General features: G+C 36.8%; 1 protein-coding gene across 1 annotated transcript in view; it reads right to left on the reverse strand.

Annotated features, from left to right (window-relative positions):
- Positions 1 to 14093, reverse strand: part of C6H4orf51 (chromosome 6 C4orf51 homolog) — a 37275-nt gene extending 23182 nt beyond the window's left edge. The window contains exons 1-2 of the mRNA XM_044681701.1: positions 13861 to 14093; positions 3321 to 3397 (exon numbers count right to left, since the gene is read on the reverse strand). Of these exons, the coding sequence (XP_044537636.1) occupies positions 3321 to 3397; positions 13861 to 14093 (310 nt within the window). The remainder of the gene's footprint in view (positions 1 to 3320; positions 3398 to 13860) is intronic.
- Between the last annotated feature and the right edge of the window lie 12439 nt (positions 14094 to 26532).

Below are 26532 nucleotides of genomic sequence, written 5' to 3' on the forward strand. Positions count from 1 at the left end.
GTATAGAAAGATAAGTAAAGGAGGGAGACTAGTTAGGAAGGCTAATATAACTATATTTTTATAGTATAGCGGGAAGTATTTTGTTTTGTGGGGGAGTAAAAGGTTCTATATAATAGTAGGAAGTTCGTAATGTAATGGATAGAAGGGTAATTGAGTTAAGGAGGTAGTTGATTGCTTTCATTTGGAGTTGCACCAGAGTTTTTGGTTCCTAAGACCAATGGATAACTATTATTCTTTAAAAGTAAGAAAGCTATCCTGTTAGGTATGGGTTTAGGAATTAGCAATTCTTGATTCTTTCTCAGCATATAAGAAGGCTTAAACTTCTATATTTAGATTCACAATCAAATGTTTTGGTTAAACTATATTTGCAGTATGTTAAACCCAAAATGCATTTGGGGTTTAGCGATAATATAATTAGTGGTAGAATGTGAGGAGTTATGAACATATGTTTACGTGTTAATGAAGGGCAAATAGGGTTAGGTGATGGGTGAACTTTCCTTAGTGTGAGGTAATTAATGTATTTAAAGAGTATAGGGCTGTAATAACTGTATTTCCTCCTAAAAGTAGAATGGACCATGAGGATGATGATATAAGCACTATCAGTTCTCCTAGAAGATTAATTGACGGTGGTAAGGCTAGATTAGCTAGGCTAGCTGGTCCATATTAGTGCTAAGATTATTTGTAATCCTCAGGCAAGGATTATTGTGTGGCTGTGAATTCCTTCATAATTATTGTTGGTTGGGCATGTAGATATGTATATATGTTATTAGCAAATGCTTGCACCTGTGAACTTGTTCATAATTAGTGCTGGCTAGACATGTATATATGTATTAATAAATGCATTTATTAACATATGTACTAATACATGTTTGCAAAGGATTGATTGATTGTGACACCATTTCCAGCCCTCCCTGGAAAAGCTTCTTTGTCATAGCCCCTATGACATCATATGTAACACATATGATGTGTCAAGGCAGAGGTAAGTAGGTCTATCTGTATGAATGCTAATCAGCTCGTTGGCTCTCCTTCAATTTTTTTGAGGTCAAGATGGGTCTTTAGAATTACACAGCTAATTAGCTTGTTTTCTTGGAGTCTTTAGTTACTCATTGATGGATTTGGTTTTCCTGATTCCCCTTGAACCCAGGTCTCCTAGCTAGATAGTAGTAGTGGGAGTGGTGGTGCCAGTGGTGGTGATGATGATGATGGAGGTGGTGGTGGTAGTGGTGGCAGTGGTGGCAGTTGTATCTGTCATAGATACTCTCTCTTTGCAGCCTAAGTCTGTCTTTGGGGCTCTTATTTTTACCAAAGGACATTCACTGCAACATACACTTCACCGTCCATCTTCCCCTTTTTTCCCCCATCACTTTTTTACCACTAAAGAGAAAAGGGGCACACCAATGAGATGATCACTGCTTGGACACTGTGGCTGCTTCACAGAGCTGGGACATTACTGGCCCCAGGCCCAGGCAAGCTGTTTAGCTATCAGCACCAGGATTCTGCCTCAGAATGGGTCCAAGGTGATTAGCTGGGCTAATAGCCATGTCAATGTAATAGGATTATACTGTTCTGGTACCTACATTAGACTTGCTGTCCAAGAGAGAAGCTTTCAGGAGGTTTCACATCCTATTACCTAATCCTGACTTGTATCTCAAAGAGCTACAATCATAGAAATAAAGGAAAAAGAATGATACCCAAGGCAGAATGAGAGTCAAAAGAGTACTCGCTCTATAGTCAGGAGGAGCTGGGGTTCAAATCCCTACCCCAGTACTTATGACCTGTGCAACCTGGGGCTGGTTATTTAACCACCTGGAGCCTTGGTTTCCTAAACTACAAACTGAGAGAGTCAACCCAGATGACCTTTACACTGTCCAGAACTAAATCCATGTTTCTATAATCCCATGAATATCTGAGCAATCCCCTTGACTCATCCTGGTCTGAAAAGAGGACAGAGAAACATTCATTTCAAATAGACAAGTACCATGAATTCAAGCTTCTTCAAGAAACCAGAAGAATAGAAATTCTCCAGGGTAACTGTTTTAAAAACACAGAGCTCTATTACTTATTTTTAAGCCCTTTCCTCCTATCTTGGAATCAACATTAAGTATCGGTTCCAAAGCTGAAGGGCAATAAGGGCTAGGCAATGGAGATTAAGTGACTTGCCCAGGGTCACACAGCTAAGAAGGATCTGAAGCCAAATTTGCAACTAGTACCTCCTGTCTCTAGGTCTGGTTTTCAATCCACTGAAGCTACCTACTTGCTCCCACAGAGCTCTATTATTTACAAAAGCCCTATGAGACAGCAATCTAACTTTTGTTCCCCTCAAGAAAGCAGAAACACTAAAATGTAACCCTCCCTCAAAGTACTACAAATGAGTAAGGGTTATTATAATAACTGGTTCTATAAGATGCTAAAATTTTTATCGTGGATTTGCAAAGGACCGGTCCTACCATACTCTCACAGATTGAGGATTTGCTGCTTTTGAGAGAAGCAGCCGACCATGAGAGAAAATGTGGAAAAAAGGAAATCATCTGTTTCATGTTCACTATTTACAGAGAGGCAAGAGGGATGGAAAGCAGAATAGAAAAGAATAGAAAACATAAATATTGTATGTGGGATAAGTATGTTCCAATTGGCTATTCCTTCACCTCAGCAGCTCAAGTACTCATGCCTGGAACATAATCTCTCAGAATCCTAAATTTCTTCAAGGCTTAGCTCCTATCCCACCCTCCTTCTGGCAGGAGGTCTTTTCCTTAACCTGGGACCTGTTTGTGTTCGCTCCCACTTCCAACAACCATATAGAAACTTATCGGTTTACATGTTCTATCCCTCCCATAAAACGAATTACATGAAAACAGGTCTTAATTTTCTCCAAAGCTCATGTATATGAGGACTTCCCTGTCCCTGTTGCTAATGCCTTCCCCTCAAAACTCTTATATTTATGTATTTGTTTTGTCTATATTGAAATTTGTACACGTGTTGTCTCTCTCGATTGAATGCAAGCTCTGTGAAGACAGGAATTATTTCATTTTTTGTTGCTGGTTTTGTACCTCCAGTGCCTAACATAGAGTAAGCATTTAATAAATGGCTATTGAATACAACTTAAATTGATGTAGATTGAATCAAGCACTAAAATCATCTTTAAAAGAAAGAGGAACCATAATGGACTGCCTCTTCTCCCCCCTTGTAAAACCATCTTGAGGATATACAGATGAGGCTTGAGGAGTCACCTTAACTGAGAATCTAAGTAATAGCACAACCTCACTGACTAAATGGATCGTCCCCCGCAAAAAAAAAAAAAAAAAAAAAAAGATCATATTTACCTTTAGGCTTTTCCTGTTCTGGAAGCTTAGAGTGGTAATATCCAGGAAGATAATGAACTTTGTTTACTAGAAACAACCTGGAAAAAGCAAGATAGAACCAAAGAGTTATGTCTTTTTTAATTACAAAGGATGATGCATTTCTATAAAGCTTAGACTTCAAATTACTTTTTAAAAAGATTCTTCTGTCTTTCCGTTCTTCCTCCCAATAAATCATGCCAAGTTGGGCCTTCCCATTCAGTCATTAGTGACTGATTTGTTCCCTCATTTATCATAAAGGGGTAACAACTTACAAAACATTACATGAGGGATATAAACATTAAATTTATAATTGTTTCAATAGGATTTGTGAGTGCCTCTCTGGAGATAAGTTTTCAAATAAGATAAGTGCTTGGAATGAATCAGAAAAGATTTTAGTAATTATGTTTGTTTCCCTGTACAACTTTTAAAAAATGCATGTAAATTGTATTAGTCATAGAGCTTGGGGCTTCTGGAGGAAATGGAAATGCTAACAGGGGTGGAATCTGCTCTTCAGAAGCCCTCCAGAATTCATTCATTGAAGATGCTAGATCCTCAAAACTATGGACAACCAGCTGAGTAGCTGTTCCATAGACAATGCTGAAGGAGCCAGGTATGAAATCTAGCAGAGCAAGCTATGCTGATTCTGCACAAGCAGAACCATGCCTACAAATGGCCAAACCTTGGGGGGAGGTCTCTCTCTCTCTCCATGTTATTGGGTTTGAGCTGAAAAAAAAAGGGACCAGGTGTGGTCATTCACAATCCAAGCAGAAAATCCCCCCTTTTCACACTCCTCAAGTCATGTAGGTTGGGCTTGATGCATTGATACGTCCTTACTCCTTCCACCCTTTTTTTTTTCTGTAAACTTTTGTTTTTATTATGAACTTGACACTCATAAAGAAAATATCAATATGCAAAAAATAGAAAAGAGAACTGGATGTGAAACCATGAAAATATTAAACAGGGGCAGCAAAGGGGCTCAATTGATAAAAGTGCCAGGCCTAGAGATGAGAGGGGTCCTGATTTCAGATCTGGTCTCAGACTGTGTGACCTAGGGCAAGTCACTTAATCCCCAATGCCTAACCTTTACCACTCTTCTGCCTTGGAACTAATACTTAAAATCTAAGACAGAAGGTAAGGGGTTTTTCTAATTGACTTGCTGAAGGTAAAAGTGTAAATATTTACACTGACTCTCGATATGCATTTTATGTTTGCCTACACTACACAAATCAGACTATTACTGACTTGAAGGGAAAATGGGTCTCTCACAAAGCCATGTCCACTTCAGCTCCTCTTGATGGCACAGGAAATGGGTCCACAGAAAGGTAAATCCAGGAAATGCTAACCAAGGAGCTTGTCTCAGACTGGGATGTCCACCACCCCAGCTAGATCTTCTTGCTCACTTGATCTTTCCTGGCAGGTCTTCCCTCTCAGTGGTAACTCCACACTCCTTTGGCTCCTCACTGGGCAGGTAAAGGCATCCACACCCTCTCCCTTTCCTGGCTTGACCAGAGTCCTCAAGGGCAAAATAGTTTTTCCCCTTCATTCTATTTAGAATGTTCCTGGCTGACAGCCAAGGTTTTCCCCCTTAGTCTGTCTGATAAGTTGGCTTTCCTACTTTTAAAGTCTATACCTATTACAGAACTAATACTCAAAATCTAAGACAAACGGTAAAGGGATTTTCTAATTGACTTGATTTTATCCCCATTTAATTTCTTTTCATATTCTTTTTTTAAATTTTTATCATTTTTATTTTTTTCTTGTTATCTACCACTTCCCATTAACTAACACCCACTCCTACAAGTAGAGATCCTCTTTTATAAGAAATAAGTATAGCAAAGCAGACTTATTTACACATCCTTCCACACATCCCCAAGGACTTGGTACTAGCTTTGTCTCTTTTTCTTTCCTTTTGATGTTCACCTTATTTACTTTTCAAAGTTTTATTGATGCCTTATACATTTTCTACACTGTAACCACTGCCCAATATACTCTTCCTTCTCCCCAATCAAATACAGCCCGCGATGAAGAAACCAGTCAACAACAACAACAAGAAAAAGACTGTTTTAGCATCCACATCAGATGGTACATGCTACATTCTGCAGCTGTGGTCCTCCAGTGACAAATTGCCTTAATGATCCTTGCCACTAGGGAAGCCTAAGGCAGGTGGATTGCTTGAGTTCTGGAGTTCTGGGCTGCAGTGATCTAAATGGACTGGATGTCCATCCTAACTCTATCACCAGTGTGGTGAGTTCCAGTGGATAAGGATCCACTAGGCTGTCTAAGCTGGCTTAGGTCAGAAATAGAGTATTGTGCTAGACATCAGGCATACAAAAGTTGTTTGTTTGTTTTTTTTTAAAAAAACAACAGTCCCTGCTCTCAAAGATCTTAACACATATTGAGGAGGCAGTTGGATTCCCATAGTATACAGATGGAAGGACATATAGAATAGATACGGTCATCATGGTTAAATACAAAATAAAAACGAGGCAGCTGAGAATGGAGGACAATGACAACTGGAATCCCTAAAATCTTCAGTCTTGAAGTAAGAATTTCTGTGAGTGAGAATTAAGGAGTACATTACAGAAATGGGGAAATAAATGACAATATTGCTCTCAAGATTTTTCAGGGATTCTCCTTACTATATAAAGTACGAACTACTCAGGCATTGAAAGCCCTTCACCAACTAACTTCAGTCTACCTTGACTACTTATTACTCCATCTCATGCACTCTGCACTCCACTCAAAACATCCTCTCAGCTATTCCCTTTGCAACGGTGGACTGCCCAATGGGAGTGCACCCCTTATAAACAAGTGCCATGTACTCAGACGGATGCAATCCCTACATGGACTTGCGAGTTGTTTCTTGGCCCCAAACACTGGGAAAAAGGGGTTCATCTATGAGCTGCTGAGTTAGAACTGAGCGTGCCTACAAAAGACTAAGGTGAAACTGGAGCTGGCTCTCTGACGCAGGCAAGTGAGGAGGCAATGACTGCTATAACCCTCCGCTGCTCTTCCTACCGAGGCTGACACAAAGTCATGGCCCTGAATGATTCCTTTGTCCCTCCTGGGTACTGTGTAGATAGAAACCACTCCCTAAGTTTGTCCTTCCCCACATATCCATTTTACGTTCCTACTTTGCTTGGTGGTGGGGGACAGGAGTAAAGAGGTGTGGTGCCTCCGGGAAGGGCTCTCTCTCTCTCTCTCTCTGGGTTGGTGCCATGGTGGAAGACAGGCTTGAGCAGGATCTCAGGTGGCTGCTATGAGCTCAAAGGTTTTTTGCGGGCTTAAGAGGTTTGGTAGTTCTGATTTGGGCTTCCTGATTCGGCTCAGGGTATTATTTTAGATAAGTGATATTTTCTGTCCCTTTCCTACATTTCCCTCTTTTCTATATCTCCATTTTTATTAAAAATGTCATTGTTAAGAGCTACTAACAGACTCCTGACTTGAGAGTTAATTTTATAGACAGCGATCATAATTTTTTAGTTAATATTACATTTAATATTTTACTTTCATATTTAGGACAGTCTATTCTTTCCTACCTAAGGTGAAGGAGTATTGGAGTTGGAATGGTTTATGTGACAGCCTTGTGAAATTTAAACCTGAGAATTCCAGGTGTCATGGTCCACTTCAGGTTTGCTAGCAGCAAATAAGCCTAGACCAGTGATGGGCAAACTACAGCCGGCAGGCCAGCCCCCTAAAATGTTCTATCAGGCTGCCTGACATTATTCCTAATCTGACAAATACAATGAGAAGGATACAATGAAACTTCGAAAGAGTTGCCTTAGAAACAGACTGACAGATGAGCATTTTCTTTCCTTTGGCCCCCCCCTCTTTAAAAAGTTTGCCCATCACTGGACCAACCAGAAACTAAAGCAAGCTTACCCCAGCATGGTAAAGTGAACTGACAAGAGCTATGCCACATTAGTAAATGATTCAGGTGGGATGAATGCTTTGTGGCCATCAATTGAAGTTTGAGCCCATTCTCCCCAGGAGCCAAGGTTGTAAAGGAAAGATTATGTCCCATATTGGGAGGTGGAGGGAGAATCAGTTCTTCTGTTCTTGTTCTAATTGCCTCAGTTAATTGTTAATTGATGTTAATTAGCTAAATGATATTAGGTTGTCTTGGGTCAATCAATAATACAGGGGAGATATTAGCTATACTAGCAAATGATGTAGAAAACACTAGAATGAATATTTGGGCAGATAGCATTAGAAAGAATAACCCCAATCCTCAGAGTGGAATGAGAGATGGAATGTTAAATTCCAATAGTAAGAACATTATTTTGGCATCTCTCTGAAGGGTGAATTAAAGAGGGGAGACACTAGGTAAGGAGATCAGTCAGGAGGTTGTTAATGAAAGTCCAGATTAGAGGTGATGAGGGCACTAAACCAAGGTGATGGGTTAGGAGACCCAATTTGGCAATGCAACAGTTGGAATAAAAACTTATTAGGTTACATACATGTATTTGGGACATTCCATCTCCCATCTCCCATCTCTGTCTTTGCACAGGATTCACATACCTGTAATGCTTCTCTCTTCTCAGATCTGACTCTTTTATTTTTATTTTTATTTTTTTAATTTTTAAACCCTTAACTTCTGTGTATTGACTTATAGGTGGAAGAGTGGTAAGGGTAGGCAATGGGGGTCAAGTGACTTGCCCAGGGTCACACAGCTGGGAAGTGTCTGAGGCCAGATTTGAACCTAGGACCTCCCGTCTCTAGGCCTGGCTCTCAATCCACTGAGCTACCCAGCTGCCCCCTCAGATCTGACTCTTGATTGATTGAGGCTTAGAGAGATGAGAGAAGTTTAAAGTACTTATGCCCAATTTTCATTTGTCACCTCTGCCCTAGTAGATTATGTCTCCAGAGTTGGTGGGTAGAACCTCAAGAAGGTACCCTAACTCTATCCTACCTCCAAATTGCCTTATTTCTCTCATTTGTCTCCTCTTCTTCACTCGTTTATCTGTCACCTTGATTTAGTCCCCTCACTACCTCTCTGGACTTCCATTAACAGCCTTCTAAACTGGTTTCCTGCCTCCAGTATCTTGCCTCTTTAATTTACCTTTCAGAGAGATGCCAAAATAATGTTCTTAATATTTGAATTCATCACCCCTCCTCCCATCCCACTCAAAAGACATTTGTTCAACAGGACACTTCTTATCAAAATTCTAACAGGCAATTCTAATATCCAGGCCATTATGAATTTTTTGACTCTTAACTAGAACCTACACTTGAAATTTGGTGCCATATTCATCTTCCTCCAAATGCATTCTTTACTTTCTGTCTATTATACATATACATATACATTTTGTGAAAGACAGATTCTGAGTCTAATGGGCAAGGATGAGCCATAATTCCATATTTTAACAAATTGTTGATATTAATCACATGTTAAATAAGGTTAACAGAAAACCTCATACTGTCTCCATTTTTAATTGATTTATACCTTTTCTGATTGAATAAATTTCAAAAAAAATTCTCATTTCATGTCTGATTCTAGTGATCCTGCTTCATCTATTCTGAAATAAGGCTAGTGAAAAAATTCCATTTGATTCATTTTAACATTTATTAAATGTCTACCAACTGGTAGGCAGGGTTCTACTGAGGTGCTGAGAATATAAAGACAAAAATAGAAGCAAAACCAATCTCTACCATGGGGGGAGGGGAATATAAGAGATTAATATAATCCAAAATTGAATGTAAAAGTGAAAGAGAGATCCCGACAAAATGCTGCAGGCCAATTAGAGGAGGGTGAGATTACTTTCAGTAGAGTTCCATCAAGGAAAGGAGGTGGTACCTGAACTGAATTTTAAAAGGTTAACGTGACCAGGGAATGGATTCCTGACATGGAAGGTCAGCCTCTATGAAGAGCAAGGAAAGAGATAAGGGAATAAATACTCCACTCTAGCTAGAAGGGAAAACAAGAAGAAAATAAGGGTGGAAAGGAAGGTTAGGATGAGATACTGAAGAAATTGAAGTGCCAAGATTGGGGCAGCTAAATGGATCAATGGAAAGAAAGCCAGGCCTTGAGATGGGAAGTTCAAATCTGACCTCAGACACTTCCAAACTGTGTGACTCTAGGCAAGTCTCTTAACCTCAGTTACTTGGCCCTTGCTACTCTTCTGCATTAGAACCAAAAATTAGTATTGATTCTAGATGAAAGATAAGGGTTTTTAATTAATAAATAAAATAAGTAAATACATAAAACAAAGTGCCAAGCTACAGAGTTTGTATTTTATCCAAAGGACAACAACAATCAGGTTAAGGAATAAGGTGTATGAATTTGGACACTCTGAGTTTGAGATTCTAGGAATCCATACAGTTGTACATACCTCATAGGCTCCTAGAGATGAAGGGTTAGAACTCAGAGGAAAGATATGAGTTAGATATATAGATCTGGAGTATGAGGCAAAGCTAAAAAGGTAGATTACTGCCAGATATGAATGCTTATAATTCTAGTGTAAAAAGTTTGTATTTTATCCTATGGTTCACAGTGAAATTGAGAGAAGATAATATAAGCTCTGTTGAGTTTGAGGTGTCAGCAGAATAGCCAGGTGAATATATCCTGAAAACCATGTTGTAGGAGTGAAAACTCCGGGGAATGCTCTAGGATAAAGATATAGATTTTGGTGTTTGAATTAAGGAAATGTAAGCTGGAGTCAACTAGGTGGTACAGTGAATAGACCACAGGGCTTGGAGTCAGGAAGACTCATCTTCATGAGTTCAAATCTGGCATCAGACACATACTAGCTGTGTGATTCTGAGCAAGTCATTTAACACTGTTTACCTCAGTTTCTCATTTGTTAAATGACCTGGAGAAGGAAATGGCAAACTATTCTAGTATCTTTGCCAAAAAAGTCCCAAATAGGGTGACAAAGAGTCAGACATGATTGAAACAACTGAATAACAACAAAAGGATTGGAGTCACAATGTGGATGGTCCTGAATACCAAATAAAGTTGTTATATTTTACTTGGTAGGCAATGGGGAACCAGTGAAGGATTTTGAGTTGAGTCATAGGATCAGAAAAATTCATTAGGAAGATTCTACAAGAAGGAGCCATATAAACAGGAAGCGGTTGTGCGAAGAATGGATTGGAGAGCAAATAGAGTGGAGGTGAACAACAAGGATGCTACTGCAGAAGTCTATGGCAGATGATCTGTGAGCTGATGCTCTTTAGGATGATGGTTATTACACAGATACTTAATGAGATTTCAAAATTGATTGGATAGGAAAGTAGAGAGAAGAAAAGCAAGAAGAGACAAAGAAAGGAAGAATGTCAAATGACTCTAACCCACCCATCCTTGGTGACCAGGAAAATCATAATCATAAGCCAAAACAGTGAATAACAGCAAGTGTAAACGGGGAAAAGAATGAACTCGATCTGGGGCATGTTGGATTTGAGATTTGAGTGGTGTATCTTGGTGGATATGTCTAAAAGGCAGTTAGAGATGTAGGACTGGCTCTCAGAGAAGAGATATGGGATGAGTTTCTAGTTTTAAGAATCATTTGCATACAGGCAGAAACTGAAGCTATAGAAGTGAATGAGATTGCCAAGAAGGAGAAAAGAAGAGAAACTGCAGAAGAGCCTGCAAAGACACTCATGATTAGGGGATATAAGAAGGAAAATGAACCAGTGAAAGTGACAATCTTTTTACTTGCAAGTTTTGCTCAGGTTTTTTTAAAAGGCATTTGTCTTTGTATTAATGTCAACCAGGGAAATTTTTTATCCATAAGCAAATAAAGAAATTAGCACTTTTAAAATAGGAATAGAAACAGAAAATAATCTTAGCTAAAGGACTGTACTGATGAAAAGAAAAAAAATAGACAGCAAAGACACTTTACAGCACAGTCAATTGTATATATCTAAAGTTAAAAGCTAGTATTTTATGTAATAGAGAAACATTAGAAACTTTCCCCAGAAGTAAAGGAGTAAAGCCTTGATAATCCCTCTCCTTGCTGTTATTTGACATGGTTTTCAAAATGCTAGTAACAGCAATGGAAAGAGGAGAAAAAATAAACTTTTATCATCAATTAGCAAGTCATTTTAAGACATTTAAATTTTTTAAATAATAATCACAGAGGAGCCAAAACTATTATATTTCCTGGCAACATAACTGTTTACTTAAGAAGCGCTAGAAGAATAAAACGGGAGCTAATTCTATTCATCCACATTTAAGTGTCTTCTGATGAAAGACATATAAATGGCATGAACCTTGCCTTCAAGGAGCTTATCATCAGATAATGGGGGAACATGCAAATGGCCAGTATAGTATGATGGAAAGGGCAATAGAGTTGGAGTCCAAGGATGTAAGTTTCAAACTCTGGCTATGTGCTTGCTACCTCTGTGACTTTGGGTAAATCATCTCCCCTCTTCTCTCAGCTTTAGTTTCCTCATCTCTAAAATGAAGCAGTAGGACTAGATGATCTTAAAGACTTTTTTAATAGGATGTAGAGTTGGTCATCCAAAAAGAAACAGAAGGGACAGTGATATAGATCTATGGGAAAAGGTATCTACAAAGTGATGTGAAAAAGTGATCTGAGGCAAGATCACTTTTACTGGGGAAGGAGGGAGAGTGGGTGTTGAAGAAAGCAATATGGGAATGACACCTGCACCATAGATGGCATGTTACAGGATTATATCAATTTAGAGGTAGAATGGACCTTAGTATTCATTGAATATGACCCCTTCATTTTAAGGATGAGAAAGCAGAAACCTAGAGAATGGCTTGCCCAAAATTAGTCACATAGATCATAAATGGTAAGAGATCTGGGCTTTGAATCTTAATCCTCTTATTCCAAAATCCAGAGCTCTTTCTACCACGCCGCAGTGTTTGAAGGAGGAAGTTTTATGGACAAAGAGGTGGGGGGAGGAGAGAAGGGAAGGAAAGGAAGCTCATTTCGGACCTCAAGGACTGTAGAGTCAAACTTACTTCTTCAAACTTGATAGTAGACACTAAACAGTGGTATATAAGGAAAATGTATGAGCTTCCCCAGGAATCTAGAAACAGATAAATCTCACTGGTATATGGCTTCTTCTGGTTTATGATGTCACAAGAACCTTAAGCTACCATGTTTCCCATGATGGTCACATTCTCTAGAGGAAACTAGTTTGGAAGTTCTGTACTTAATCTTACTGCCCCCTGACAAGAAGAAAAACAAAAGCTACCTTCATTTTCTCCACTGATGAATTTATCTTTTATGATTCATAAATGGGAACATGGATGCTTGCTTAATAGAAAATGAAAGTCACCTGAACCATCCCAGACAGGCTAACAAGCCTATCCCCAGTCTAGAAGGTGCAGTGAGGATTTTTCAAAACTAATTCAATTCAAGCATCATCACTTCTAAAAAGAATTATTAGTCATGCAAATATCAAGTTCTTGGCAATCAGGGTAAGCAGAACAAACTATGATATTTGTAAGTCTTTTGAAGGTTAAACGCTTTGATCTCGTGACTTTGGGGAAGAGGACCACAGAACCACTTTGTTTGGACAGAGATTTATCTGTTTGTCATATATTGGGTTAGAACCAACATTCCTGATAGGCCAGTGATTTAAAGTGGCTCCAAATAATTCTTCCCAATTTAAGCAGATATGATCAAGCAATGGACATGCTAACAACCATGTTTATAAAAACCTTAAAACATGCAGACATTATTAGGTAGGGAAAAGGTAAGGCATTATTTACCAGGGCCATAACTAGGATTTTTTTTATCCTAAAGTGAGGAATAGGAACTATGCACCTCAGCTCAAGGCATCCCAAGCTACCATCTGTCAACTTCCTACCTTAACCAATTATTCTTGAGAATTTTAAGTACCATTAGAGAAACTAGGTGGAAAAGTGGCTAGAGCTCTAGACCATGACTCAGGAAGACCTGAGTTCAAATTCAGCCTCCAACCCTTATTAGGTATGTTGCTCTGGACAAGTCATTTAATGTCTGTCTGCCTTAGTTTCTTCAATTGCAAAATAGAAATAATACCAGTACCTTCCTCACACGATTGTCCCAAGGATCAAATGAGATATTTGTAAAGCACTTTGCTTTTACACAGCGCATGGCATATAATAGGAACTTAATAAATGTTTATCCTCTTCCCCATTCGAACCTTCTAAACTCAGCCCTCCAAATTTAGATCCCTATAAATCCTGTACTTTTGGCCAAAGCCTTGGCCACCCTAACTATAGCTATGTTATGTATCTTCTCTTCAAGTGTATTTTTCAAACCCTTAATGGCTTTGAAAACAAGGTAAGAATGCACAATGAAATTTTCCAGCACCTAATTGAGAACTCCAATATTAGCCATAGCTTGGGTCAATGACCTAAATATAATAGAATGTCTACATAGTATATTCTGTCCATTCTGAGAACATCCATCTACAGAATGCTCAATAGCATGTGCTTTTCAAGACTCTACACTGGAGAGCTACATCCAGGTCATTCCCAAGACATCACTCCATGAGATTTTTTTTAAGTTCCTATTTAATTGATCTGACACATGCAGCTGCTATGACAAAGAAATCTTACTCGCGTGGATGAGGGTTGTTTAGTCTTGTTTCAGAGTACGGTTGGATACGTGGGGGATCATCCACTGTTTTGCTCCGGAAATTGGCCCGATAGGTTGTTGGAGAGCTATCCGACCACTGAATTTCATTCTTCCAGGTTTTTTCAGCCTGCGATCTAATCTTGTTGAAATGTTCAGCGCTAAGTGGGCTAAAGGGTAGAACTATTTCTGGAGCCAAGAAAAAAAAGTCTGCCATACCTACAGATGGTTCTTTCTTGAAGACAGCTTTTCAAGTTCTTTGCATGATTAAATATTAATTTCCTTCTGGTGGCAAGGGGTGTATGACCACCAAGATCCTAACTGGAATGTCTTACTAGAATGCAAACACTTCCCATTGATGGTAGTTGCTAAGCAACAAGTGGGGAAAAGTTTGCTAGTAAAACACTCTCAAAAAAAAAGAATAACCAGAAAAAGATTTATGAGTTATATAAACTCCTAAATCTGTTGTCTTATATAGAATTTTGTTATGTAATCAGGATAAGGAAATATTTAGTCAAATGACTTTTACATTAATGCAAATAATCACATAATAGCTCCAAATATTGGCACCATGAGACTTAGCAGACTGGGTGTAAAGAGGAAAAGTTAAGTATTGGTTTCACCCAAGGTTTCTAGGGCCTTTATTTGTCCAGAACATGAAAACAGGAGCTGTTATGATGTCAACAATTGTATGTGACTCAAATAATTTCTCCTATGTCACAGGGAGAGAACAATATAATTGAAGTCTGACTGCTTAACCATTGTTGCCATAGAGAAATATCCTAATTAGCGTTTTTAAATGTGTTTTAATTAGTATCTCTACTTTCTACATAACAGACATTTTAAGACCTCCATCCTCCAGATTAAACCTTCCTTTGTGAAAAAGAAAAAAAAGTAATAAAACAAAAACACAAAACAGACCATAACAGTTGGCTATTAAGCAGTCTTCATTACTGTATTTCCCTACACAATTTCTTAACCCTTCATCTTGATATTCTAATACCTCAGTGGTTTCTAATATCTCATCAATATGGATATTCTCTCCAAAAATATGGGTCACAACTCGTTGGAATCTGCCAGTGCTATGTGACACTCGCCATGCTTGTCCATGGTAGTCCACAAGGTCACCTCAAGGGGCCCTCCACAGGAGAAGGCTGTAACTGTTGGCAAAACAGATTGGAATTTGCTCCAAAGAATCCACTTCTGGGAAAGAAGAAGGAGGTCAATTAAGGAAAGAAAAGTCTTACATATACCAAAATATTCATGTTCAATATTTTTTGTTATGGCAGAAAAATGGAAACAAAGTGGGTATCCAATGATTAGGGCATTGCTAAACAAATGGAGGTAGAGGGTGGCACAGTGGATAGAATCCCAAGTCTACAATCAGGAGTCTCCCCGAGTTCAAATTTCACCTTAGACACTTACAAGTTATGTGACTCTGGGGCAACTCACTTAACTCCTTTTCTCCATTTCCTCATTTGTAAAATGAGTTGGAAAAGGGAATGGCAAACCACTCTAGTATCTTTGTGAAGAAAACTTCAAATGGGATCATGAAGAGTCAGACAGAACCAAAAAATGAATGAACAAAAACAAAATGCAATGGTAAGATACAAAGAATATGAGGAACTAAGAGAAATATGGGAAGACTTCTATGATGATGCAGAGTAAATAAGAAAGAGAAAACAGTAACTACAGAGGGAAGAATATTAAAATAAAGTTGAGTGTTATATAATTTTAAAGACCAGGTTTGGCACTAAAGGAGAGATGAAAAAATGCACCTCCTTCCTTTCAGGGAAGAGGTGGGTTGACTTTGGGTGTATAATCAAGCAATAGGCATTGGGTGCCTACTATGTGCCAAGCACTTGGCTAAGGACTTGAGATGACAATAAATAATAAAATAAAAATAAAACAGACCCTGCAAACAAGGGCTAGGTGGAGTATTTCTAGTACAATGCTTAATAATAATGGGCATCCTTGTTCTTGATCATATTGGGAAGGCTTCTCATTTATGGCCATCATAAATAGCCTTGCTGATGGTTTTAGGTAGATGTCTCTTATCATCTTAGAGAAAAATCCATTTTCTCTGCTTTCTCTGCTTTCAAAGTCTTTTAATGGAATGCATGTTATATTTTGTTAAAAGATATTTTCTACATCTATTTATGTAATTATGCAGGTTTTGTTACTTTTTGTTATTAATACAATCAATTATGTTATTAATTTCTTCATATCGAATCATCCCTGTATTCCTGGTAGAAATCCTACTTACTTGGTCACAGCATATCTTTTTTTTAATTAATTAATTTAGAATATTTTTCCATGGTTATAGGATTCCTGTTCTATCCCTCCCCTCCTCCTACCCCCTCCCATAGCCAACGTACAATTCCACTGGGTTTTACATCTGTCATTGAACAAGACCTATTTCCATATTATTGATATTTGCACTGGGATGATCATTTTTAGTCAACATCCCTAATTATATCCCCTTCCTTTTATGTGATCAGGCAGTTGTTTTTCTTCTCTGTTTCTATTCCCACAGTTCTTCCTCTGAATGTAAATAGCATTCTTTCTCATAGTCCCTCATAGTTGTCCTGGATTCTTGCATTGCTGCTAGTAGGGAAGTTCATTACATTTCATTGTACCACAGTGTATCCATCTGTGTGTACAATATTCTCCTGTTTCTGGAATCCTTTCACTCTGCATCAGTTCCTGGAGGTTGTTCCAGTTCACCTCATCCAGTTCACCCTGGATGGAATCCAGGGATTCCATCAGTTCATTATTCCTTTCAGCACAATAGTATTCCATCACCAACAGATAACACAATTTGTTCAGCCATTCCCCAATTTAAGGACATCCCCTTGTTTTCCAATTTTTTGCCACCACAAAGAGCAGCTATGAATATTTTTGTACAAGTTTTTTCCTTATGATCTCTTTGGTGTATAAACCCAGCAGTAGTATGGCTAGATCAAAGGGCAAGCAGTCTTTTAGTGCTTTTTGGGCATGGTTCCAAATTGCCATCCAGAATGATTAGATCAATTCACAACTCCACCAGCAATGCATTGGTGTCCCAATTTTGCCACATCCCTTTCAGCATTTATTACTTTCCTTTGCTGTCATTTTAGCCAATCTGCTAGGTGTGAGGTGGTACCTCAGCATTGTTTTAATTTGCAATTCTCTAATTATTAAAAATTTAGAGCACTTTTTCATGTGCTTTTTGATAGTTTTGATTTCTTTATCTGAAAATTGCCTATTCATGTCCCTTGCTCATTTATCAGTTGGAGAATGGTTTGATTTTTTTGTACAATTGCTTTAGCTCCTTATAAATTTGAGTAATTAGACCTTTGTCAGAGGTTTTTGTTATAAAGATTTTTTCCCAATTTGTTGCTTCCCTTCTAATTTTGGTTGCATTGGTTTTATTTCTACAAAATCTTTTTAATTTAACGTAATCAAAATTATTTATTTTACATTTTATAATTTTTTCTAACTCTTGCTTGGTCTTAAAATCTTTCCTTTCCCAAAGATCTGACAAATATACTATTCTGTGTTCACCTAATTTGCTTACAGTTTACTTCTTTATATTCAAGTCATTCACCTATTCTAAGTTTATCTTGGTGTAGGGTGTGAGATGTTGATCTAAACCTAATCTCTCCCATATTGTTTTCCAATTTTCCCAGCAGCTTTTGTCAAATCGTGTATTTTTGTCCCAAAAGTTGGGCTCTTTGGGTTTATCATAGACTGTCTTGCTGAGGTCTCTTACCCCAAGTCTATTCCACTGATCCTCCCTTCTGTCTCTTAGCCAGTACCATATTGTTTTGATGACCACTGCTTTATAGTACAGTTTAAGGTCCGGTACTGCTAGGTCACCTTCCTTCACATTTTTTTTTCATTATTTCCCTTGATATTCTTGACCTTTTGTTCTTCCAAATGCACAGAATATAATCTTTACGATATATCTTTGTGTATATCATTGTAGTCTCTTAGCTATTGTGTACTTAGGATTTTTACATCAGTATTCATTAGTGAAATCAGTCAGTAATTTTCTCTTTTTTTCACTTTTTCTGGTTTAGATATCAGTAACATATTTATTTTATAAAGTGAGTTTGGTAGGACACCTTTGCCTCTTATTTCAAATAATTTATTTAATATTGGAATTAGTTGATCTTTAAATGTTTGGTAGAATTCACTTATAAATCCATGTGTTCCTGAAACTTTTTTCTTTGGAAGCTCTTTTACGGCCTGTTTAATTTCTTTCTCTCTCTCTCTCTCTCTTTTTTTTTTTTTACTTTTATTTATTTTTTTTGTTTTTAAATGTATTTGTTTAATTAGTTAATTTAGAATATTTTTCCATGGTTACATGATTTGTATTCTTTCCCTCCCCTCCTCTCTCCCCCCTCCCATAGCCATGAGCAATTCAACTGGGTTTTACATGTATCACTGATCAAGACCTATTTCCATATTATTAATATTTGCAATAGAATGATTATTTAGAGTCTACATTCCCAATCATATCCCCATCGAACCATGTGATCAAGGAAATGATTTTCTTTGTTTCTATTCCCACAGTTCTTTATCTGGATTTGGATAGTGTTCTTTCTCAAAAGTCTCTCAGAATTGTCCTGGGTCATTGCATTGCTGCTAGTACAGAAGTCCATTACATTCAATTATGCCACAATGTATCAGTCTCTGTGTATAATGTTCTCCTGGTTTTGCTACTTTCGCTCTGCATCAATTCCTGGAGGTCTCTCCAGTTCACATGGAATTCCTCCAGTTCATTATTCCTTTCAGCATAATAGTATTCTTTTTCTTTTTTTTTTTTTTTGGACTTTGAAAAAATTTTATTTAATTAATTGATTTAGAATATTTTTCCATGGTTACACATTTTATATTCTTTCCCTCCCCTTCTCCTCCCCTTTCATGGTCAATGAGTAATTCTACTGGGTTTTACATGTGCCATTGATCAAATCCTATTTCCATATTATTAATACTTGCATTAGGGTGATTATTTAGAGTCTACATCCTCAGTCATGTCCCCATTGACCCATGTGATCAAGCAGTTGTTTTTCTTCTGTGTTTCTACTCCCACAGTTCTTTCTCTGGATGTGAATAGTGTTCTTTCTCATAAGTTCCTCAGAATTGTCCTGGATTCTTGCATTGTTGCTAGTTGAGAAGTCCATTACATTCAATTGTGCCACAGTGTATCCGTCTCTGTGTACAATGTTCTCCTGGTTCTGCTCCTTTCCCTCTGCATCAATTCCTGGAGGTCTTTCCAGTTCACATGGAATTTCTCCAGTTCATTATTCCTTTCAGCACAATAGTATTCCATCACCAACAGATACCACAATTTGTTCAACCATTCCCCAATGGAGGGACACCCCCTCATTTTCCAGTTTTTTGCTACCACAAAGAATGCAGCTACGAATATTTTTGCACAAGTATTTTTCTTTATTATGTCTTTGCAGTACAAACACAGCAGTGGTATTGCTGGATCAAAGGACAGGCAGACTTTTAAAGCAATTTGTGTAAAATTCCAAATTGCCCTCCACAATGGCTGGATTAATTCACAACTCCACCAGCAGTGTATTAGTGTCCCAATTTTGCCACATCTCCTCAAACATTTATCACTTTCCTTTGCTGCCATATTGGCCAGTCTGTTAGGTGTAAGGTGGTATCTCAGAGTTGTTTTGATTTATATTCCATAAGTTTTCAAATGGTGTCTCATTTTTATCATTCTCTTTAATAAAATTATTTATTATTTCTATGACTTGTTCTTTAACCCACTCATTTTTTAAGATTAAGTTATTTACTCTCCAATTATTCTTTAATCTGCATTTACATGGACCTTAATTAAATGTAGTTTTATTGCATCATGACCTGAAAAGGATGCATTTAATATTTATGGTTTTCTGCACTTAGCTATGAGGTTTTTATGGCCTAATAGATAGTAAATTTTTGTACAAAACTTTTTAATTTAATGTAATCAAAATTATTTATTTTATATTTTGTAATTATTTTCTAACTCTAGCTTGGTCTTAAAATTTTCCTTTCCCAATGATCTGACAAGTATATTATTCTGTGTTCACCTAATTTACTTATAGTTTCCTTCTTTATAGTCAAGTCATTCACTTATTCTGAATTTATATTGATGTAGGATGTGAGATGTTGATCTAAACCTAATTTCTCCCATATTGTTCTCCAATTTTCCTAGCAGTTTTTGTCAAGTAGTGGATTTTTATCCCCAAAGCTGAGCTCTTTGGGTTTATCATAGACTGTCTTGCTGAGGTCACTTACCTCAAGTCTATTCCACAGATCCTCGCTTCTGTCTTTTAGCCAGTACCATATTGTTTTGATGACCACTGCTTTATAGTATAGTTTAATATCTGGTATTGCTAGGCCACCTTCCTTCATGATTTTTTTTTCATTATTTCCCTTGATTATTCTTGACCTTTTGTTTTTCCAAATGAACTTTATTGTTTTTTCTAATTCAGTAAAAAAGTTTCTTGGTAGTTTGATAGGTATGGCACTAAATAAGTAAATCAATTTGAGTAGAATGGTCATTTTTATTATGTTATCTTGTCCTACCTATGAGCAATCAATGTTTTTCCAATTGTTTAGATCTAGTTTTAATTGTGTGGAAAGGGTTTCATATTTGTGTTCGTATAATTCCTGTGTTTGTCTTGGCAGATAGATTCCTAAGTATTTTATATTGTCTAGGGTGATTTTAAGTGGTGTTTCTCTTTCTAACTCTTGTTGCTGTGATATGTTGGAAATATATAGAAATGTTGATGATTTATGTGCATTTATTTTGTATCCTGCAACTTTGCTAAACTTGTTGATTATTTCCACTAGCTTTTTAGTTGATTCTCTAGGATTTTTTAAGTAGGCCATCATATCATCTGCAAAGAGTGATAGCTTGGTCTCCTCACTGCCTATTTTAATACCTTCAATTTCTTTTTCTTCTCTAATTGCTATTGCTAGTGTTTCTAGTACAATGTTAAATAATAGAGGTGATAATGGGCATCCTTGTTTTACTCTTGATCTTATTGGGAATGCTTCTACTTTGTCCCCATTGCAGATGATGTTTGTTGATATATACTGTTTATTATTTTTAGGAAAGGCCTTTCTATTCAATCGATTCAATTCCTATTCAGTAGGAATGGGTGTTGTATTTTGTCAAAGGCTTTTACAGCATCGATTCAGATAATTATGTGATTTTTTTTGTTTGTTAGTTTGTTGATATGGTCAATTATGTGGATGGTTTTCCTAATATTGAACCATCTTTGCATTCCTGGTATAAATCCCACCTGATCATAATGAATAACTCTCATAATCACTTGCTAGAGTCTTTTTGCTAGTATTCTACTTAAGATTTTTGCATCTATGTTCATTAAGAAGATTGGTCTGTAGTTTTCTTTCTCTGTTTTTGATCTCCTGGCTTTGGGATCAGTACCATATTTGTGTCATAAAAGGAATTTGGTAGAACTCCTTCTTTGTCAAATAATTTTTGTAGTATTGGGATTAGTTGTTCTTTGAATGTTTGATAGAATTCACTTGTGAATCCATCTGGTCCTGGGGATTTTTTCTTAGGGAGTTCTTTGATGGCTTGTTCAATTTCTTTTTCTGATATGGGATAATTTAAGTGTTCTATTTCTTCTTCTGTTAGTCTAAGCAATTTATTTTATTGACTAATTGACTAACATATAGTCAGTTTTTGTAAAAGTGCCATGAACCATTAAGAAAAAGGTATATTCCTTTCTATTCACATTCAGTTCTCTACAGATGTCTACCATATTTAACTTATCAAAATTCTATTTATCACCTCAACTTCTTTTTTATTTTATGTTTAGATTCATCTAGTTTTGAGAGAGAAGGCTGAAATCCCCAACTATTATAGTCTTGCTATTATTTTCACTTATAATTCATTCCTTTTTACCTTCAAAAAAATTGAATGCTATAGCATTTGGTGCATAAATGTTTAGTACTGATATTCATTATCTATGATACCATTTAATATAATGTAGTTTTCCTTGTATATTTCTTTAATTAAATCTATTTTAGCTTTAATTTTGTCTGAAATCATTATTGTTCCCTTGCTTTTTTTTAATATCAGCTGAAGGATTATAGATTCTGCTCTAGCCCCTCATCCCTTGGTCAATAAGTGACTTCAGGTACTCCTCTTTGCCCCTACGCTTCAAACAGCACCCCCGGCAAGCTGCCATAGCAAATGCTCTTGCTCCTTGCTCAGTAGGCTGCAAGCCTCATCTTGCTCCTTTGCCCTGGAACCAAAACTAATCACTCCACAATCCTGGGAGTGACCACAGCGCTACAGGGCTCTGTCCCTCTGCCATCACCCTTACCAATGTGTGCTCGGTCCATTGTGCCCACAGCTACAGCCTGGGACTGTGCCTGGACCAGTGCCATTATCTGTGAGGTGCAAGCTCCCAAAGCTGAGGCTGCAGCTGACACAGCTGTATCCAGGGTTTGTTGTTTGTGGACTCCTCAATACCCAGATGCATCTGTATTTCACACAGGAAGGTCAGGTATTTCCTAAGAGCCTACCAAATTGTCTTAGGCTGGATAACTGCTTTATTCCAACTTTTAATTATTTCTGCCACTTTAAAGTTCACCTTGAGGCCATGTTTAAATTATTTGTGGGAGAATATGGGAGATCTAGGTAATTTCCTGCCTTATTCCACCATCTTTCCACCATTCCCTCTGTTGTTGCCTTTTAAGGTGTCCAATTATGCTTATCATTCCCTTTGTGCAAAGACTACAGAACGAAGTACAAGGACCAAAAATCTGATCTGTCAAATGTTAGTTAAATGATAATATATTAAATCAGGCCCTGATCAACCACAGAAAGAGTTCAAGGTAAGGTTCTAGGAGGTTCTCCTTTGATGCTCACCAGCACATGATTTCTGACTCAACAATTCTAAGAAATTCCAAAATCCATCTTTGTTGACATGTCAGTTTTAGAAATGTGTTTAAAGACTTCCAAATTCTTAAAAATAAACAACTACCAGCAAACACAAAATAATAAGAATGAAAATTATATACAAACCCATAAACTTTCGTTATTTGCAGGGCTTTTTAAAATATGTATATTACACTTACCAAGGAGTAACAAAACAGGAGTTAGAGCTGAAAGAGACTTTAAAAGGTATCTTGTCCACCTTCCTCATTCTGTGGAAGAGAAAGCTGAGGACTAATGGGTTGATGTAGTTTGCCCAAAGTCATACAACCAGCAAGTAGCAGAAGCAAGACTTGAAACTAGGATGTGCTAGCTTCAAGTCCATTGTTCTTTCCATTTGCTTCATGTTTTTCTCTAGACTTTTCTGAATATGTATATGGGTTTTTCCTGTTATTTTTATTATTCACAGGTTTTTTCCCATGTGTAGATTGTACTTTTGGTTCTGTCTTCAATCTATAGCATTTTGAATGGTTTCCCATATTTCTTTGTTTTCTCTGTACTTGCCAATCATCTTCTAAATAAAATTTTATTATAAGCTTCATTTTTGTTACAAAGCTGTTACTTCCCTGCAACTTGCCCACTCACCAACAGAACCCTCCCTTGTAAGAAGGAAATATAGCTAAGCAGAATAATAAAATAATTGTATGTACTAATACATTATTATCTGTCAATATATGCTCAATTCTATATCTATAGCCCACCACTCCTGCAGAGAGAAGGGAGTCAGGCTTCTGCTATTAGAAGTGGTCATTTTATCATAGTTCTGACATATTTCCATATTTCCCTTTATGTTGTGATCATGTAAATTGTTCTGTTTGTTTGTCTTGTCTTCCCAAGTTTGATGGACTAGCATTTACTTTGATACATCTTCTTTCTTTCCATCCTCAACACTGGGATTTTAAAGAAAGGCAAAACCACCTTGGGATCTAATTGAACTAAATGATTAGTCCAGTTTTCCTCATGAACCTTCTTCCATTTTTTAACCCCAAGGACTTGACTGGTCATAACTTCCCTAGCAGAGCTTTCTGGTCTTCCAAAGCCATAAAAAGTCCCAGTGTCATAGAGTAGCATTGCTCTGTCCTACTGACCAGACCCATTTCCATATGGTGAAGAAGCAGACCACATCCAAGTTACACTATATTCTTGTTGCATATCCTTACTATGTTAGCACAAAGTAGATCCCCTTGTGTTAAATTTTCAATTATTTTTATTTTATCCTCACATTAAATTTGAACTAAAAGGATGCTGGTATAAAAGCCTAGCATCCTGATGCCAAGCTTCCTCTGAATTCTTCATATTCAACATTTCTTATGGCTCTTTTTGGCTATATTCATGTACCACAATTTTTTGAGTTATTCTAATCCATTGGTAACCTACTTTGATTATAATTGTTTGTTGCCACAAAAAGTGCAGCTATATTTTTGTACGCACAGTCTTTTCCCATCTATGAATTTGTTGAGGATACATGCCTAGAAAAGGTCTTATTTGTAATTTCTTAAAGTGCTGTGATATTCTATTACATTTACACACCATCATTATTTTCAGTTGTTTCTCCCAATAGTCAGAAGCTTATGCTGGTGGTTTGGCTGGATGGATTTCTAAGTCCCACTCTGACCCTGGGGAGTTTATAAGTGGCAAGAAATTCCATATATTTTCTGATTTGGGGCATAAAATATTTTCAGAAAAGAAAATCACCAATGAACCAGGTCACTATTCCCAACACAAGCATATTGCATAAAAAGAGATTTCTGATTTAATGATTTCCACAAGTTTTCTGTTATTTTCCATGACATTTTGAGAAATGTATAAAGAGGAGGCATGAATATATTTATTCCCTCATATTTACCTAGTTGTCATTTTATCCTACAAAATTGAGAAACCGTGAGCATCTATTTAATAGTTGTTATGTATAATATATTACACGTGTGTTATATATTACATGACAAATTATAGAACATTACAATATGTAATATTATTTTATATGTATGCATGTAATGTAGTTTGTATAATATATGACACATGTATGTATCCTATATTATATAACCTTTATAATGTTATATATCATACATATGTAATATAGAGTTGTATATATGACATATACATGTAATATAGAATTGCTTTTCACAGTAGAACTTGGTCAATTATATATGTGTAGTTTGTCTTTTAAACTGCTATTCTTTGCAGAGACCACTTGCTGTTTGTGGCTTTTCCTCACTCTCAGGGAATTTATAATATATTTGCTCAGAATGAAACATGCTGTCTATTATTATCTACCCATGAGTCTATTTCTTCTATATTCCTGTGCCACATTGCTTGTGTATGAATTACAATATAAAGGAAAAATCACTTAAGGAATCCAAATTCTTAAGTAATAGAAAAACCAGTAACGGTCCTGAAGCACAGATAACAAAGCACATCTACCTTCTCTTAGCAAAGAGGTGGGAGACTTCTCAGGGAAAATGTAGACCACAAGGCTTCTGCAAGGGATTTTTTAAAAATGTTTTCCTTCATACATTTCCTCCATTTCAAGAGGGAAAGCCTGGATATTTCCAAAAATTACTGATGTAAAGACAAAAGGCATCAACAATTTTTTTATTCTTTTGTGGGCTTGACTATGAATGAACCTAGGACATTTCTCTGATAATGCTGAGATTAGCCCACAATAGAACAGCTGCAAAAGCAGGAAAGTAAGAATATCTTGCATAATCATTTTAAAATACAATAATTTTTGCCTTATTAGCAGAAAAAATAACTGTGTCAAAAACCAACCATTACGATACTTATACTTCAAATATTTTGATAGATCTTTGATGACATCAGTGCATTCCCTCCACAAATGCAGGTTGCAATTTAGCCTCCATAACTTTCCATCCCATTGGTGATTAGTATACATGACTTCAGTAACTCATCTTTCAAGTATTTACTGAATACACTACATCCTTCTTTTGGTCCTCTGGATGTTTTATAGAGGCACTGAGCAATCCATCTTTTATTCCTAACTCTTGTGATGTGACTATCCCACCTACTTTTCTCATCCTATTAAATCCATGATGTCTTTCATGCCATTAATTATGTGCATGATAAGGGTTAGTAAGTTTGTATATTGCCAACAAGGGCCCTCATCTTTCCATTGGCATTTGAGTTGCCTAAAATTGTGATCTTTCACATATGTTGAGGTGCCATGATTCAAAGTCACAAAGAATTGCTGGAAGAATGGTATTTTAAAATATGGGCTAAATAAGAATATTGTAAAGATTATCAACTTTGAAAGTCCTTATTAATAACCTTATTCAACAAAATGAACCCCCAAAATTCCAAAGGACTCATAATGAAAAATACTATCCCCTTCCAAAGAAGTGATGGACTCGGTGCATATTGAAGGAAATATTTTTTCTTTTTCTTGCCTTTTAAAAAACATGGCTTATGTGAAAATTAATTTTGCATGACTTCATATTTGTAACGGGTTTTATAGTTATTAGCTTCTCAAAGGGTGAGAAAGGAGAGGATTTGGAACTAAAAATAAAATTGAATTTTTAAAAAAGATGGACTATCACAGTTGTGAGCAACTTATGATAATTGAAAATGCTTCTGTTTTCAAAATGCAATCTGATCTGATCTCTTCCTATTCTATTCTGGGCCCAGATCCTTGTCCAACCACAGCACCTGAGCTATTCATATCTGTATATTTATG

The sequence above is a fragment of the Gracilinanus agilis genome, chromosome 6 (assembly GCF_016433145.1).
Source record: "Gracilinanus agilis isolate LMUSP501 chromosome 6, AgileGrace, whole genome shotgun sequence".
NCBI lineage: Eukaryota > Metazoa > Chordata > Mammalia > Didelphimorphia > Didelphidae > Gracilinanus > Gracilinanus agilis.